Source organism: Denticeps clupeoides, chromosome 1 (genome assembly GCF_900700375.1).
Source record: "Denticeps clupeoides chromosome 1, fDenClu1.1, whole genome shotgun sequence".
NCBI classification, from domain to species: domain Eukaryota; kingdom Metazoa; phylum Chordata; class Actinopteri; order Clupeiformes; family Denticipitidae; genus Denticeps; species Denticeps clupeoides.
The window spans coordinates 40225881-40244611 of NC_041707.1; the positions used below are offsets into that span (position 1 = coordinate 40225881).

At 48.2% G+C, this 18731-nt stretch overlaps 1 protein-coding gene and 1 pseudogene across 1 annotated transcript; both read left to right on the plus strand.

Moving 5' to 3' along the window:
* The first annotated feature begins 393 nt into the window (after nt 1–393).
* Nucleotides 394–2296, plus strand: LOC114793824 (GTPase IMAP family member 4-like). The gene is made up of 2 exons (XM_028985955.1): nt 394–464; nt 975–2296. The coding sequence occupies exons 1-2, from the start codon at nt 461–463 to the stop codon at nt 1991–1993; spliced, it is 1023 nt and encodes a 340-aa protein (XP_028841788.1). The 5' UTR covers nt 394–460; the 3' UTR covers nt 1994–2296.
* Nucleotides 2297–10350: 8054 nt separating this feature from the next.
* On the plus strand, nt 10351–18466 carry LOC114787653 (GTPase IMAP family member 4-like; annotated as a pseudogene).
* The last annotated feature ends 265 nt before the right edge of the window (nt 18467–18731 follow it).

The window sequence follows — 18731 nt, forward strand, 5'->3', positions numbered from 1 at the left end:
TATCATTGTGTAATAGGTAAATTTACATCTACATTTACAGCATTTACCAGACGCCCTTATCCAGAGCGACTTACAACCAGTAGTTACAGGGACAGTCCCCCCCTGGAGACACTCAGGGTTAAGTGTCCTGCTCAGGGACACGATGGGGTTTAAACCTGGGTCTTCTAGTTCATAGGCGAGTGTTTTACCCACTAGGCTACTACCACCCTTAAATGATTAAAACAATCATTATTTGGAGTTACGACCACTTTCTTCGCCCATTCTCAACCTCCCCCGCTGCTACACGCATCCTTGAGATCTTTCCATTTCAGCTTTTGTCTGGTTTAATGTTTGAAGAAGCATCTTGAGCGTAGGGCGTTCCAGGAAGTGGAGGTGTGAGCCTCACTTTCTTCCTTCACACAGACTCAGTTCGCTCTGCAGCAGCACTTCAGTGTTTTCAGACCGAGCATCAAACCCAACCATGAGTAAGTACCTATCTATCATTTTTCTGCGATCCTTCAAGGTGTGCTTGACGGAAACAAGAAGATGAATCTGTAATGTGTCCTCTGTATTTAACCATCACCCTTGGTGAGCAGTGGACACTGTGACAGGCGCCCGGGGAGCAGTGTGTGGGGACGGTGCTTTGCTCAGTGGCACCTCAGTGGCACCTTGGCAGATCGGCATTCGAACCCGAAACCCTTTAGATATGAGCCCACTTTCTTACCCCCCAGGCCACCACCACTGTCCTGAAATGTTGTCATTGCTTTGATTAATACATAAAACTATTCCTCATAATCGGTTCTTTTTTAAGATTGGACATAATGGGTCACTTACTAACACATATTATGCCACTGAGCAAAAGCACTGTCCCCACACACTCTTAACCACACTGGTTGTGTCATCGTGTGCTGTGCTGTGTATCACAATGACAATGACTTCATTACCTGCTGTCATCATGTCCCTGAACTTGTGTCTGTCTGTTTCCTGTTTATTAGCTGAGGAACGGAGGATCGTGCTGCTTGGTAAAACTGGACAGGGTAAAAGCAGCACTGGAAACACCATCCTGGGCAAAGACACCAAACTGGGCTTCACTGTAAAAGGCGGTCCCAGCTCTGCAAACCATGGTACTCAGATAAAACAGGAGAAGATCAATGGAAAAGTCATTTCAGTGATTGATACTCCGGGATTTTTTGACACTCATCTCCCTGATGAAGAGTTAAAGTCTGAGATAGTGAAGTGCATGACTGAATGTTCTGCTGGACTTCACGCCTTCATCATTGTGCTAAAAGTGGACAGATACACAGAACAAGAGATAGAAGTAGTGAAGAAGATTACAGAATCGTTTGGTGAAGATGCTCTAAAGTACAGTTTGGTGCTCTTCACTCATGGTGACCAGCTAGATGAAGATCAGACCATTGATGATTTTGTGGAAGAGAACAATGAGCTGAAGATGCTTGTGCAGAAGTGTGGAGGTAGAGCCCTTGTGATCGACAACAAATACTGGAATCAGCAGCAGCATGAATACAGAAGTAACAAAGTTCAGGTGGAGAAGCTGCTCAACACCATAGAACAGGTGGTGGAACAGAATGGCGGAGGCTGCTACACCAACGAGATGCTGCAGAATGTTGAGAGAAGAATCCAGGAGGAAGAGCAGAGAATTGTCCAGGAGAGTAATGGGAGCCTGACATCAGCTGGAAGCAGAGAGAAGGCCAAGGCGAATGTGTTGTGTAAAATGTTGAAGAAAGCAGCTGGTTTTACAGTAGGAATGCTCCTGGGTGCATTACTGGGTCTAACACCAGCAGTGTTAGGAATAGTTACTGGTCCATTGTTTGTCGTACCTGTTGTAGTTGGAGGAGTTGTTGGAGGAGTTGTTGGAGCCAGTGCTGTTGATGGCACAGAGAGTTTAAACGAATTAATAGATAAGGTAGCGGCAGCAACCATAGACGTGACCAAACATGGATTAAAGGGACATAAAAAACTGTCAAAGCTCATATCCAAGTCCAAAAATGCCTGATGGATTATGCGTTGCTTCTTTCCTTCTTCGACATAAACAATTACAAAAAACATTTTGTTCAGACTTGTTACAGCTTTTAGAACATTTCCTCCCGACTATCCTAACTGTAGATCCTTAATGAGATGAACAGCAAAGCTTGTTTTAAAGAATATTCCATAAAATTCATTGGAATTTGTTCTGGTGAACCTTTATTTGGCTTTTTTCATGTATGCAGGGTAGCATTTGCCGTGCGCATGTGTAGCTGAAGTCCAGAATTTGAAAACAGAATTGCATCCAGCTGAAGTAAAATGTTCTTTTTTTGTGGCAGTGAAAATTCTTGTGAAATTGTTACACAAACTAAATTCCAAAGCTCTAAACAAAAGGATGCACTGTACATTGTATTTGAATGGAAATGTATTTTAATTATTCCTGTTTCAATGTATATTGAAATAAAATTATAAATGTACATTATATTTACATTTGGCAGATTCCCTGATCCAGATCAATGAAGTGATCAATTCTGGTTCACTAGAACTAAACCATGAAAACAATCGTTTTATTCACTCAGTTGTAGTTTTTCTTGCATAATCAGACTATAAGAAAATTACAAGCTAATATAAATATTCTCTAAAGAGGAACATCTAAAGCTTCCATTGAAATGAAAATGCTCAGCAACTGTGATGTTCTGACCTCGAGGGGAAGTTCATTCCACCACCGAGGGGCCAAGACGGAGAAGAGTCTAGATGAGCGTCTTCCTCGTACCTTCAGAGATGGAGGGACCAGGCGAGCAGTACTGGAGGCTCGGAGTATACGAGGTGTGTTACAGATCCCAGCGCCCCGGGACTGTGACAGATTTAAAAAAAGTGTATTTGTGTCTGCGGTTTCTGTATTTAACAGAGAAAACACAGGCAGGAATCGTTAGTGTCGTTCGCTCGTGCAGGCATTTTCTTTATCTCAAGAAAAATAGATTTTACACTCATTTACATATTCTCATTTCCTGAATTACATAACGTTTTCAGTCTTCTCACAGGTTAATCTCAACAGGAATACACATTCGAATATTACATTCGTTCAATATCTGCTATCACTTTTACAGAATCAACCCACATACTTGTGCTTTCAGCCCATTGAACAACCATTTTCATAATAGTACAAAACAGTTTTACTTAACATAAATGCAATAATTACTTTCAAAAACACCTTTAACAGAATCTTTCCAGTATTTTCCCATCCCACAGCACATCAGTGGTCTTAACATGTGTACACATACACATAAATAATGCAAAAGTCCATTAGCAACGTGACTGCTTCTTCAGAACACCTTAAAGTGAGGCCACGTTAAGCGTGTCCACGTCAGTGCAGGAACTTCCATATAAAAGCCTGATCACTCTCGTTTAATCAGATTCAGCCACGAGTGATCAATGCCCATTCGCAGTGCCTGGCCATGACATACATAACAAATAGGAGATAAATACGTTCAACTAGATTAAAAATTTTTGTTGGTCATCTTTAGTGCCCCAAAATCTGATCTAAATCTAAGATGAACTTGTTCATTTCAATGGGAAAAAAAATAATGATAACGTAACACCTCACTAACACATCCGCTCTGCTTTAATCCCGATGATGTGTGTTTCTTTCACAGCCTGATTCACATGATGTGATTGGTTATTCCAATGACAGTGATGTATACTAGAGGGATTTGACTGGATAGAAGCCAATTTCTTCACAAACCAATGCATTCATGAAGGCCTCCAGCGCATTGTGATGTAGGATAGATGTGGAATCTGGGAGCGGCTCATTATTCTTCATTGTCAGTGCAGCTGAAATGTCCTGTTCCAATAAAATGAACTTGATGATTCCTCAAATCTGTTGTAGTGTTAATTTAAGAAAAATCACTTACGTGTTATGACTGATGGAACTATATTGCCCGTCGGGGACAAATAAAGTTCTTTGAATTGAATGGACGGCGCAAGAGACAAGTGACATATTTCGTTTTTTTATAATAAATGCAACACAAATTGAAACAATAAACATGCCAATGTTAACAGCACATTACATGTCCTGATGACAACAGGGTAGAAGCTGTTGTTTAGTCTGTTTCTCCTGGTTTTCAACGCTCCTGAATGCTCCGGAACAGGTCATGATCGGGATGTGAGGAGTCCTTTGAGATGTTGTATGCTCTCTTGAGGCAGCGAGAGCTGTGCAGCTCGTCCAGAGCGGGTAAAGAACAGCCATGATTTCCTGCAGCTAGAAAACCACACGCAGAGGCCTCAGCACAGGAAGCTCTCAATGCAACAGCGGTAGAAGGACACCAGCAGTCTCTTTAAAGACTTTAAAAACCTTCCAGCTCTGTTGAGTTCACAGCCCAGGACAGGTCCTTCGTGAACACCCTCCCCATCACTGTCCCCACCAATGTAAAGTGGTTTGGTTTCTGTTTTCCTCTTCCTGAAATCCGCAACAGTCTCCTTGGTCTTTGGTGTGTTCGTGAGCAGGTTATTGTCTGTGCTCCACACTGACAGCAGATCCACCTCGTGCCTGTAGGAAGACTCATCTCCTCCAGAATTAAGCCCCACCACAGTGGTGTCATCTGCAAATTTGACACAACGATGTTGCTGTTGTGGGCTTGGCACACAGCCCTGAGGAGAGCCAGTGCTGACGCTGATGACCGAGGAGATGTGAGGGCCCATCATGACCCTTTCTGTCAGGAAGGCCTTCATCCAGAGAGAGGTGGAATTTGGGAGTCCCAGATCTGACGGCTTACACACCAATCTGTGAGGGAGGATGGTGTTAAAAGCAGAGCTAAAGTCTATAAGGGGAGGTGTAGCTCCCCAGGTGCTCCAGGTGGGACAGGGTAGCATGAAGAGCAACAGCTACAGCATCCTCTGTAGACCTGTTAGCCAAGCAGGCAAATTGGTGTGCATCAAAAGTAGGAGCACATGTGATCGACAAGAAATACTGGAACCAGCAGCAGCATGAATACAGAAGTAACATGAATTCAGGTGGAGAAGCTGCTCAACACCATAGAGCAGGTGGTGGAACAGAACGGCGGAGGCTTCTACACCAACGAGATGCTGCAGGATGTTGAGAGAAGAATTCAGGAGGATGAGAAGAGAATTAGACATGAAAGCACCGGGACCCTGACTCTGGGTCAAATCCAAGAGAAGGCCAAGGAGACTTTGAATAAAGTGCAGCTGGTCTTTCAGTAGGAATGCTCATGGGTGTCACATGATTCCATCCATGTGACCGGGAGCAACACGGAGATGAGGTTACGTGACTCCTGCCAGCGGCTCAGTCTTTGATTAGCATTCGTCAACTCGACTCGGCTCCTTCTCCGTCTCCATCTGGGACAGTGGTGGCCTGGCGGTTAAGGACGTGGCCCCGCCAAGGTGCCACTGAGCAAAGCACCGTCCCCACACACTGCTCCCCGGGCGCCTGTCATGGCTGCCCACTGCTCACCAAGGGTGATGGTTTAACTGCAGAGGACAAATTTTGATGTGTCACCGAGTGCTGTGCTGCTGTGTATCACATGTGACAATCACTTCACTCTCACTTTCTAAACTCTCAATCCTGCTCGTCTCCTCACCGCTCCACTCTTCCCTCTCATCCTGTCCCTTCCCCGATTCAACCTAGAACGTGGACGACAGCATCCATGTGGAGTTGCGGCTCACGCCGGCTCTCGTTCACACATGAAACCCCCGTCCAATCGCAACGGGGTTTCTCGTTTCTTCGAACACGCGCTCACGTTCTGGTCCCACACCAGGACCGTGACAATGGGTGCCTTTTTTAGCATGTGCAATATCACTCTACTTCAGAGCGATTCGTGCTGTTGCAGGCCCAGTGGGTGCAGTACCTGTCGTAGTTGGAGGGCATGTTGGTGCTCAAGCTGTTGATGGCACGGAGCAGCAAGCAAGGCAGCAGCAGCGATCATAGACGTAAAGATGGGAAACGAAGGAGCAGAAACGATCACTGCACTTTCCAAACTCAAAACCTCTCAATAATGAAACAAACATGTGAGATTTGCTCATGCCAGTCGAAACTGGAAGGTCCCTGAGCGTTCCGATGTCTGATGGCCTGTGGTAGGAAACCACTGGCGGCGTGGGCTCGAGTGCTTCGGCATCAACGCGACGCTGCAGATGCTCAAACCTGCAACAGAAAGTTCAACATGCAAACAGCTTCCCCGATCTTTGGTATCATGCGCATGTACGACATGTGTGGGAAATCAATCCAATCCTCCTTCCTACTGCGGTAACCAGGTAATCTATGTTGCTCATTAAAAGACAATTAAAAATGGCCGGTCTCTTTCATTCCATCGTTTCAGGTTATTTTAATCACGTTTAATATTTTTTTATTAAATGTGGTCCGTCTTCTTCAGGCCTTTTTACAACAGAGAAGAAGAGAGAGAATGTGTGAAAATGAAAGGAACCCTGTCACGACTACGGACTTACGGGGGAAGGAAGCGCAGAGGTCTGACATTCTGGGAAGGGGTTTTTATTACAACAAACAATAAAGAAATACAAATAAACAATGGCGCGATGGCCGAAAACAATTTAACGTAAATAATGAACTGAAACAAACCCGTAGGCGTGTGGCGATTGCCAGAACTCAAAACACATGAAAACAAAACTAGGTCAAGTTCGTGCAGCGAGTTCACGAAAATGCCAGCGACCCCGAAAGGGCGGAAACTTCCGGCATTTATGGGGCGTCAGGATTGAGTTCCGGTGTGGAGCCCAGCTGCAGGCAATCCTGACAGAGCCCCCCCTCCAAGGGCTACGTCCTCGGAGCCCCAACAGTACCATCAGTGGAGGCGGCGGGGCGGACGGCGGCAACCACAGGGCTCCTGCCCTGCTGTATCCTCCCCTTGGAGGACCCGGTCCCTCGGGCTGGATCCCCGGCGTGGTCAGGCGTGTGAGGCCCCGGTCCCCCGGGCTGGCTCCCCGGCGTGGTCAGGCGTGGCGGCCCCCGGTCCCTCGGGCTGGCTCCCCGGCGTGGGTCAGGCGTGGCGGCCCCGGTCCCCTCGGGCTGGCTCCCCGGCGTGGTCAGGCGTGGCCGGCCCCGGTCCCTCGGGCTGTGCTCCCCGGCGTGGTCAGGCGTGGCGGCCCCGGTCCACTCGGGCTGGCTCCCCCGGCGTGGGGTCAGGCGTGGCGGCCCCCGGTCCCTCGGCTGGCTCCCCGGCGTGGTCAGGGTCTGGCGGCCCCGGTGCCTCGGGCTGGCTCCCCGGCGTGGTCAGGCGTGGCGGCCCCCGGTGCCTCGGGCTGGCTCCCCGGCGTGGTCAGCGTGGCGGCCCCGGTGCCTCGGGCCTTGGCTCCCCGGACGTGGTCAGGCGTGGCGGCCCGGTTTGCCTCGGGCTGGCTCCCCGGCGTGGTCAGGCGTGGCGCCCCGGTTGCCTCGGGCTGGCTCCCCGGCGTGGTCCCGCTTGGCGGCCCCGGACCCTCGGCCTGGCTTCACGGCGTGGTCCCGCTTTGCGGCCCCGGACCCTCGGCCTGGCTCCCCGGCGTGGTCCCGCATGGCGGCCCCCGGACTCCCGTACCTGCACACAATAATCAGGGCCGATCCATCTGGGTACGTGTGGGCCCTGTCTCCACATGTCCCCTCTGACACGTCTTGTGTCACCCCCTGCACCGCGCAGGGAGATTGTCCCAGAGCCTCCGGCGACTGTTCCAGGCACCCCAGGCTGGTGCCTTCTGGGACTATGCAGCCCCTCTCGCTGCACGGCCCTGGTGCCAAGGGGGGGCATTGCCAGACCATCCGGCTAGCCCCTTCTGCGTCCGTTGGGACAAGCAGGCCCTCTTCCTGCCTGTCCCAGCTGGGTCCTCATGCCTACCCGGGGGCTCTATGGCGCTCCACCCCTCTGGAGGCAGACGCAGGCCCATGCCTGGCCCGCCCCTCCTCACTGGCTACCGGAGGACCCAGCTCCATCGCTTCCCCACCTCCCCTCCCCTCAGGAGGAGTCCCCAACCCGAACTGCACCCCCCCAAAAAATTCTTTGGGGGAGCACCCCCCCCGGCTGGACTTAGGGGTACCTTGGGGCTCGTCCACCTCGCCTTGGACCGGTGCAGTCAGGTTGGGAACTCCCTCCCTGGGGTTCGGCTCTGCTGCTGGGTCACCATCTGGTGGACACAAAGAGGGGAAGTGGGGGCGACATACGGACACATATGCCACGCACACACACACAGACAGAGACAGACAGAAGAGAGGGTCGTCTGGTTCCCTCTCTGAGCTCTCCGGGACCTCCTCAGGGGGCACAGTCAGAATCTCGGGAGGCGCGACCTTCTCGTCGCCCCGCCAGTGCTTGGTCTTCTTGCCCCGGATCCTGACTGGCGCTGGATGTGGTGGAGGGGCAGAGTTCAATCCCTGGCTCAGGCTCTGGCCGATCAAACTCCGCCCTCAGTCTCTGCTGGAAGTCCCGAAAACTCCTGTCGGTCTCTCCCTGCTGCCAGGCAGCGTCGCTGGAGATGGTGGTGGGCGTGTGGCGTGGGGGGTGGTGGACGTCTTCTCCAGCATGCAGGGGCGCTGGTGATGCGCTGCCGTTCAGCTGGGGAACGTCCGAGCAGAGGGAAGGCGGGTCGGCGACTGGAACTGGGAGGGCATCTTCCCTGTGAGGCAGTTCCGACAGTGCAGTTGCTGGTTGGCGACCTCCTGTCGCCCTGTTCCACCAGCTTACGCCCGCATCGCTGTCCTCCTCCTCACTGTTGTCGCACCTCTGGGACTGACGTGGGTTTCCACGGACCTCGCAACGGACGGGCACGATGGGCGGAGCCATCCCGGCACCGACTGCCCAATCGGCGTCATCCTCGTGTTGGTCCGTGTCGACCTCATACCCTCGGAAGTCACGTGGATCTTCACGGATGTCGCGACAATCTCGGACGCGCGCGCTGGGTGGAGCCATCCCGGCCCCGACTGCCCAACGAAAATCCACGTCATTGTCGCTTTCGTCATCCGTGTCCTCCCACCTGTGACTCCGAGGGTCGTCCACCCTGCGGACATCCTGGCCCAGGGTGCGATCAACTCCCAGGGACAGTACTCTGGCCATTCGGGCTGGAGGCTGCCCATCCCCTCGCTGGAGGGACGCCGCCGTTGTTGTCGCTTCTCACCCCCCTGGAAGTGACGTGGGTCCCCACGGACCTTGCGACGATCGCAGACTGGTGCGATGGGCGGAGCCCAACTCTCGTCTCCCGTGCTCTCGTCGTCGTCCGTGTCGTCCCAGTCCACGGGGAGCCTTGCCAGCAGAGCGCAGAGTTCTTGGCTCGACATGGCGAAGATCGTGGGGGTCGCATCTACTGCGCTCGCTGCCCACGTCACTTCCTCGCTGCTGCCGACGCCAACGTCCTCGCTCCGCCCACTCACCCGCCGACGTTGTCGCTTCCGGGTTTCGCGGAGTTTCCCGGGGGGTGACGTCATCACGCGGCGCCGCGTACCACGGCTTCTCGGGGAGAAACGCTCCACCAGAACGGGCGGCGCGTCTCTCCCCTGCCGTCCGCGTTCGCGCGCCGGGCTGCGTCCTTCGCGGCGTTTCTTCTCCTCTGCTTTTTACCTCTGCGCTTTTGGGTGGGTCGCTGGCATTCTGTCACGACTACGGACTTACGGGGGAAGGAAGCGCAGAGGTCTGACATTCTGGGAAGGGGTTTTTATTACAACAAACAATAAAGAAATACAAATAAACAGCGGCGCGGTGGCCGAAAACGATTTAACTTAATAACGAACTGAAACTAACCCGTAGGCGTGTGGGCGATTGCCAGAACTCAAAACACTCATAACAAAACCAGGTCAAGTTCGTGCAGAGTCCACGAAAATGCCAGCGACCCCGAACGGGCGGAAACTTCCGGCATTTATGGGGCGTCAGGATTGGGTTCCGGTGTGGAGCCCAGCTGCAGGCAATCCTGACAAACCCACACAGCAGGAAGTCCTGAGTTTACATCACCTGGAGTATTTATGCGGTTACTGCATAGCTACAAGAGCCATTAATCGTGATAAAAAGGGATTTAGTTGGAAATGGTTCTAAAAAAATTACTTATGCTGCTCGTATCATTGTGTATAGGTAAATTTACATCTACATTTACAGCATTTACCAGACGCCCTTATCCAGAGCGACTTACAACCAGTAGTTACAGGGACAGTCCCCCCCTGGAGACACTCAGGGTTAAGTGTCCTGCTCAGGGACACGATGGGGTTTAAACCTGGGTCTTCTGGTTCATAGGCGAGTGTTTTACCCACTAGGCTACTACCACCCCTTAAATGATTAAAACAATCATTATTTGGAGTTACGACCACTTTCTTCGACCATTCTCAACCTCCCCCGCTGCCACACGCATCCTTGAGATCTTTCCATTTCAGCTTTTGTCTGGTTTAATGTTTGAAGAAGCATCTTGAGCGTGGGGCGTTCCAGGAAGTTGAGGTGTGAGCCTCACTTTCTTCCTTCACACAGACTCAGTTCGCTCTGCAGCAGCACTTCAGTGTTTTCAGACCGAGCATCAAACCCAACCATGAGTAAGTACCTATCTATCATTTTTCTGCGAACCTTCAAGGTGTGCTTGACGGATGAATCTGTAAGGTGTCCTCTGTATTTAACCATCACCCTTGGTGAGCAGTGGACACCCGGGGAGCAGTGTGTGGGGACGGTGCTTTGCTCAGTGGCACCTTAGTGGCACCTTGGCAGATCGGCATTCGAACCCGAAACCCTTTAGATATGAGCCCACTTTCTTACACCCCAGGTCACCACCACTGTCCTGAAATGTTGTCATTGATTTGATTAATACATAAAACTATTCTTCATAATCAGTTCTTTTTTAAGATTGGACAAAATGGGTCACTTACTAACACATATTAGTAGGGTGGTAGTAGCCTAGTGGGTAACACACTCGCCTATGAACCAGAAGACCCGGGTTCAAATCTCACTTACTACCATTGTGTCCCTGAGCAAGACACTTAACCCTAAGTTGCTCCAGGGGGGGACTGTCCCTGTAACTACTGATTGTAAGTCGCTCTGGATAAGGGCGTCTGAAAAATGCTGTAAATGTAAATGTATATTATGCCACTGAGCAAAAGCACTGTCCCCACACACTCTTAACCACACTGGTTGTGTCATCGTGTGCTGTGCTGTGTATCACAATGACAATGACTTCATTACCTGCTGTCATCATGTCCCTGAACTTGTGTCTGTCTGTTTCCTGTTTATTAGCTGAGGAACGGAGGATCGTGCTGCTTGGTAAAACTGGACAGGGTAAACGCAGCACTGGAAACACCATCCTGGGCAAAGACACCAAACTGGGCTTCACTGTAAAAGGCGGTCCCAGCTCTGCAAACCATGGTACTCAGATAAAAACAGGAGAAGATCAATGGAAAAGTCATTTCAGTGATTGATTACTCCTGGATTTTTTTGACACTCATCTCCCTGATGAAGAGTTAAAGTCTGAGATAATGAAGTGCATGACTGAATGTTCTGCTGACTTCAACGCCTTCATCATTGTGCTAAAAGTGGACAGATACACAAAACAAGAGATAGAAGTGGTGAAGATGATCACCAAATCGTTTTGGTGAGAATGCTCTAAAGTACAGTTTGGTTCTCTTCACTCATGGTGACCAGCTAGATGAAGATCAGACCATTGATGATTTTGTGGAAGAGAACAATGAGCTGAAGATGCTCGTGCAGAAGTGTGGAGGTCGAGCCCATGTGATCGACAACAAATACTGGAACCAGGACCAGCATGAATACAGGAGTAACAAAGTTCAGGTGGAGAAGCTGCTCAACACCATAGAACAGGTGGTGGAACAGAATGGCGGAGGCTGCTGCTACACCAACGAGATGCTGCAGGAGGTTGAGAGAAGAATCCAGGAGGAAGAGCAGAGAATTGTCCAGGAGAGTAATGGGACCCTGACATCAGCTGGAAGCAGAGAGAAGGCCAAGGTGAATGTGTTGTGTAAATGTGAAGAAAGCAGCTGGTTTTACAGTAGGAATCGCTCCTGGGTGCATTACTGGGTCTAACACCAGCAGTGTTAGGAATAGTTACTGGTCCATTGTTTGTCGTACCTGTTGTAGTTGGAGGAGTTGTTGGAGGAGTTGTTGGAGCCAGTGCTGTTGATGGCACAGAGAGTTTAACCGAAGTAATAGATAAGGCAGCGTCAGCAACCATAGACGTGACCAAACATGGATTAAAGGGAGGTAAAAACTGTCAAAGCTCATATCCAAGTCCAAAAATGCCTGATGGATATGCGTTGCTTCTTTCCTTCTTCGACAAAACAATTACAAAAAACATTTTGTTCAGACTTGTTTACAGCTTTTTAGAACATTTCCTCCCGACTATCCTAACTGTAGATCCTTAATAGAGATGAACAGCAAAGCTTGTTTTAAGAATATTCCATAAATTCATTGTAATTTGTTCTGGTGAACATTTATTTGGCTTTTTTTCATGTATGCAGGGTAGCATTTGCCGTGCGCATGTGTAGCTGAAGTCCAGAATTTGAAAACAGAATTGCATCAGCTGAAGTAAATGTTCTTTTTTTTGTGGCAGTGAAAATTCTTGTGAAATTGTTACACAAACTAAATTCCAAGCTCTAAACAAAGGATGCACTGTACATTTGTATTTGAATGGAAATGTATTTTAATTATTCTGTTTCAATGTATATTGAAATAAAATAAAAATGTACATTATATTTACATTTGGCAGATTCCCTGATCCAGATCAATGAAGTGATCAATTCTGGTTCACTAGAACTAAACCATGAAAACAATCAGTTTTATTCACTCAGTTGTAGTTTTTTCTTGCATTAATCAGACTATAAGACAAATTACAAGCTAATATAAATATTCTCTAAAGAGGAACATCTAAGCTTCCATTGAAATGAAAATGCTCAGCAACTGTGATGTTCTGACCTCGAGGGGAAGTTCCTTCCACCACCGAGGGGCCAAGACGGAGAAGAGTCTAGATGAGCGTCTTCCTCGTACCTTCAGAGATGGAGGGACCAGGCGAGCAGTACTGGAGGCTCGGAGTATACGAGGTGTGTTACAGATCCCAGCGCCCCGGGACTGTGACAGATTTTAAAAAAAGTATTTGTGTCTGCGGTTTCTGTATTTAACAGAGAAAAACCAGGCAGGAATCGTTCACTCGTGCAGTCATTTTCTTTATCTCAAGAAAAATAGATTTTACACTCAACTTTACAAACAATTTTACATATTCTCATTTCCTGAATGACATTACGTTTTCAGTCTTCTCACAGGTTAATCTCAACAGGAATACACATTCGAATATTACATTCGTTCAATATCTGCTATCACTTTTACAGAATCAACCCACATACTTGTGCTTTCAGCCCATTGAACAACCATTTTCATAATAGTACAAAACAGTTTTACTTAACATAAATGCAATAATTACTTTCCAAAACACCTTGAACAGAATCTTTCCAGTATTTTCCCATCCCACAGCACATCAGTGGTCTTAACATGTGTACACATACACATAAATAATACAAAAGTCCATTAGCAACGTGACTGCTTCTTCAGACAACCTTAAGTGAGGCCACGTTAAGCGTGTCCACGTCAGTGCAGGAACTTCCATTAAAAGCCTGATCACTCTCGTTTAATCAGATTCAGCCACGAGTGATCAATGCCCAATCGCGGTGCCTGGCCATGACATAACATAACAAATAGGAGATAAATACGTTCAACTAGATTAAATTTTTTGTTGGTCATCTTAGTGCCCCAAAATCTGATCTAAATCTAAGATGACTTGTTCATTTCAATGGGAAAAAAAATAATGATAACGTAACACCTCACTAACACATCTGCTCTGCTTTTAATCCCGATGATGTGTGTTTCTTTCACAGCCTGATTCACATGATGTGATTGGTTATTCCAATGACAGTGATGTATACTAGAGGGATTTGACTGGATAGAAGCCAATTTCGGCTTCTATCATTATTCTTCATTGTCAGTGCAGCTGAAATGTCCTGTTCAATAAAATGAACTTGATGATTCCTTAAATCTGTGTAGTGTTAATTTAAGAAAAATCACTTACGTGTTATGACTGATGGAACTATATTGCCCGTCAGGGGACTAATAAAGTTCTTTGAATTGAATGGGACGGCGCAAGAGACAAGTGACATATTTCGTTTTTTTGTAATAAATGCAACACAAATTGAAACAATAACATGCCAATGTTAACAGCACATTACATGTCCTGATGACAACAGGGTAGAAGCTGTGTTTAGTCTGTTTCTCCTGGTTTTCAACGCTCCTGAATGCTCCGAACAGGTCATGATCGGGATGTGAGGAGTCCTTTGAGATGTTGAATGCTCTCTTGAGGCAGCGAGAGCTGTGCAGCTCGTCCAGAGCGGGTAAAGAACAGCCATGAGTTCCTGCAGCTAGAAAACCACACGCAGAGGCCTCAGCACAGGAAGCTCTCAATGCAACAGCGGTAGAAGGACACCAGCAGTCTCCTTTAAAGACTTTAAAAAACCTTCTTTACCAGCTCTGTTGAGTTCACAGCCCAGGACAGGTCCTTCGTGAAACCCTCCCCCTCACTGTCCCCACCGATTTGGTTCTGTTTTCCTCTTCCTGAAATCCGCAAACAGTCTCCTTGGTCTTTGGTGTGTTCGTGAGCAGGGTATTGTCTGTGCTCCACACTGACAGCAGATCCACCTCGTAGCCTTTAGGAAGACTCATCTCCTCCCAGTAATTAAGCCCCACCACAGTGGTGTCATCTGCAAATTTGACACAAACGATGTTGCTATTGTGGTCTTGGCACACAGCCCTGAGGAGAGGCCAGTGCTGACGCTGATGACCGAGGAGAGATGTCTTCTGCGCAAATTTTCTTCTAACCTCACTACTTGCTAAACTGCTTTCTACAAAGCAAAACTAGAAGCCTCTGCCCACAACCCTCAAAAACTCCACAACATTTCTTATCCCTACTCAACCCCCCGACTCCCCCTGCCCCAACTTCATTAACAGCTGATGATTTTGCCAACTTCTTCACAGGGAAGATTGAAAAATCTGTGAGACATTCTCCACCACTAATCCTACTCTTCCCTCTGAAAATTCGACAAACTACTCTAAATCAATTTTCTAAGATCACATCTGATGAAATCATTCAGATTATATCCACAGGCAACCCAACCACCTGTCCACTAGATCCAATACCTTCTGCAATGTTTCAAACTATCTCCCCCTGACCTCATCCCTTTCATTTCTTATATCATAAACAGCTCAATCTCATCTGGCCACGTACCATCCGCCTTCAAAACAGCCAGGGGTTCTTCCAATCCTAAAGAAACCCACTGCGATCCTACAGACATTAACAATTACAGACCAGTTTCCCTCCTCTCATTTCTATCCAAAATCCTTAAGCGCTGTGTCTACAACCAGCTATCACTCCATTTATCACAGAACAACCTCCTGGATCCTAACCAGTCTGGCTTCAGAACAACTCATTCCACCGAGACTGCCCTTTTGGCGGTTACCGAGCAGCTACATGCAGCCAGATTGGCAAAACTGTCATCAGTTCTTATTCTCCTCGACCTATCTGCTGCATTTGACACCGTTAACCACAAGATCTCTTGTCAATCCTGAAGAGGCTTGGAATTCGGGCTCAGCATGGCAGTGGTTTGCTTCCTACCTTGATGAGCGATCTTTACCAAGTGACTTGGAAAGGATCCACCTTCTACCTCACGTAGACTCTCCACTGGTGTCCCTCAAGGCTCGGTGCTAGGTCCTCTCCTTTTCTCCCTCCTACACGAGGATCACTGGTGAGGTATTTTCCTCACATGGATTATCCTACCACTGCTATGCTGACGACACACAACTCCTTCTTCTCCTTTCCCCCTCTGATCTTCATGCTGCTTCCAAAATCTCTGCATGTCTAACAGACATCTCGTCTTGGATGGCAGCCCATCACCTCCAACTCAATCCCACCAAAACTGAACTAATATTCATTCACAGCAGATTCTTCACCACATCAGGATCTTGCTATTTACCTAGACAACTCGCAGCTCTCTCCTTCTGCAACAGCCCGCAACCTTGGCGTAACAATAGACAACCAACTCTGAACATGAATTAAAATAAAAACAATTAATTTAACAGTGCAATTTCCAATCCCTGATCAGTTCTTATCAAATTGTTCACCGTGGGACATGGTTTATGATGTTTCAATGGAATACCGGTAATCTAAAATGTCACAAAATCCTGGTATTACTGGTTACAGTTTGGTTTGTGGTTCATCTATTGTGCCAGCCATATCTACATGCCACATTGTAAGTGATACAGTAATTAGTCTATGTTCATTTTATACCTTGTCGGAGTGGACCTGGATTTTAGAAATGCCTCGGTTTCTACGGTCCCGGGCTTTTAGGATATGTAGATCCTTTTTTTTTAAATTAAAGCACATAGATTCTATTCCTCCCTATGCAGTAAAAAGAGACTTACGGTCACAGATCCACATCCGAGCAAAGGTATCACGTCGGGATCACCATTTGTAAAAAAGACCATGTGGTGTGGGAGAAGAGAATAGAGTGAGTAGAAAAAAAACTCTTTCTCCCTCCACACAAAGCACTGTATTCAACCACTCCAATTTGATGTTACCTGGCAGAAAGAGGCATGGCACAATAGAGGTTAAAAATGAACAGTTTCTAATTTATTAACACCGGTAAATAATTATTGTGGTTACATGTGAATATTGAATGTAAAAAGGTACCAAGGTTACAGAGAAAGTAAAAATGAGAAGAAAGAGTAAAGAGGGAGAAGTGAAAAAGAGGAGGAGAGAAAGACTCAGAAACCTTCCGGTTTCCGATGGAAAAACCTCTGAGCAAGAGAGCCCAGAGTCCCATTTTCCACATGTGCGCAGGCTTTTATACCCCTGGCCTACAGGAAGTTGTCACTGGCCTACAGGAAGTTGTCACTGGCCTACAGGAAGTTGTCACTGGCCTACAGGAAGTTGTCACTGACCAATCAGAACCTGTTGTTTCTGATGTCACGCCCCCGGTGCCTCCCATTTGGTGAAGACAAAGAGGGTGGGCGGTCCTGACGGCTGATACTTCGCACGTTGATGTCGGACAAAAGACATGTAAAAACCGGGGTGTCGAATCTTCACCCACAACCGTCGACACAGGAATGTTACACTTCTTGCAGACATCTGTTATGCAAGACAAAGCAGGCTCCCGCGATGTCCATTCTTACATTCTCAACTCACATCAGCAATCTTTCCCGCTCATGTAGATTCCTTCTCTACAATATCAGACGAATCCGCCTTTACCCTGTCAACCCAGGCCACCCAACTACTGGTTCAGTCCTTAGTAATCTCACGACTGGACTACTGCAACTCCCTTCTAGCTGGTCTACCCTATGTACCATCCGACCTCTTCAACTCATACAAATGCAGCAGCACGACTGATCTTCAACCTTCCCAATTCTCCCACACCACCCCTCTGCTACGTTCCCTTCACTGGCTCCCAGTAGCTGCACGCATCAGGTTCAAAATACTGATGCTGGCCTACAAAGCCAAACATGGAGCAGCACCATCCTACCTCACAGCCCTTATTACACCTCGTACTGCACCTCGTTTACTACGAGCCTCCAGTACTGCTCGCCTGGTCCCTCCATCTCTGAAGGTAAAAGGAAGACGCTCATCTAGACTCTTCTCCGTCTTGCCCCTCAGTGGTGGAATGAACTTCCCCTCGAGGTCAGAACAGCTCAGTCACTGAGCACCTTCAACGACAGCTCAAGACCTTCCTCTTTAAAGAATATTTAGATTAAATTGTAATTTTCTTGTTGTCGAACTTTGTGTACAGAATCTACAACAGAGTGAATTAAATAGATGTATTCATAGTTGGGGTCCTAGTGAACCGGAATTGATCTCTTCATCGATGGTAACTTGAAAAGCACGTTGTAAGTCGCTCTGGATAAGGGCGTCTGCCAAATGCCGTAAATGTAAATGTAAATGTAAATGAGATGTGAGGGCCCATCCTGACCCTTTCTGTCAGGAAGGCCTTCATCCAGAGAGAGGTGGAATTTGGGAGTCCCAGATCTGACGGCTTACACACCAATCTGTGAGGGAGGATGGTGTTAAAAGCAGAGCTAAAGTCTATAAGGGGAGGTATAGCTCCCCAGGTGCTCCAGGTGGGACAGGGTAGCATGAAGAGCAACAGCTACAGCATCCTCTGTAGACCTGTTAGCCAAGCAGGCAAATTGGTGTGCATCAAAAGTAGGAGCACATGTGATCGACAAGAAATACTGGAACCAGCAGCAGCATGAATACAGAAGTAACATGAATTCAGGTGGAGAAGCAGCTCAACACCATAGAGCAGGTGGTGGAACAGAACGGCGGAGGCTTCTACACCAACGAGATGCTGCAGGATGTTGAGAGAAGAATTCAGGAGGATGAGAAGAGAATTAGACATGAAAGCACCGGGACCCTGACTCTGGGTCAAATCCGAGAGAAGGCCAAGGAGACTTTGAAGAAGTCTTTCAGTAGGAATGCTCATGGGTGTCACATGATTCCATCCATGTGACCGGGAGCAACACGGAGATGAGGTTACATGACTCCTGCCAGCGGCTCAGTCTTTGATTAGCATTCGTCAACTCGACTCGGCTCCTTCTCCGTCTCCATCTGGGACAGTGGTGGCCTGGCGGTTAAGGGACGTGGCCCCGCCAAGGTGCCACTGAGCAAAGCACCGTCCCCACACCCTGCTCCCCGGGCGCCTGTCATGGCTGCCCACTGCTCACCAAGGGTGATGGTTTAACTGCAGAGGACAAATTTTGATGTGTCACCGAGTG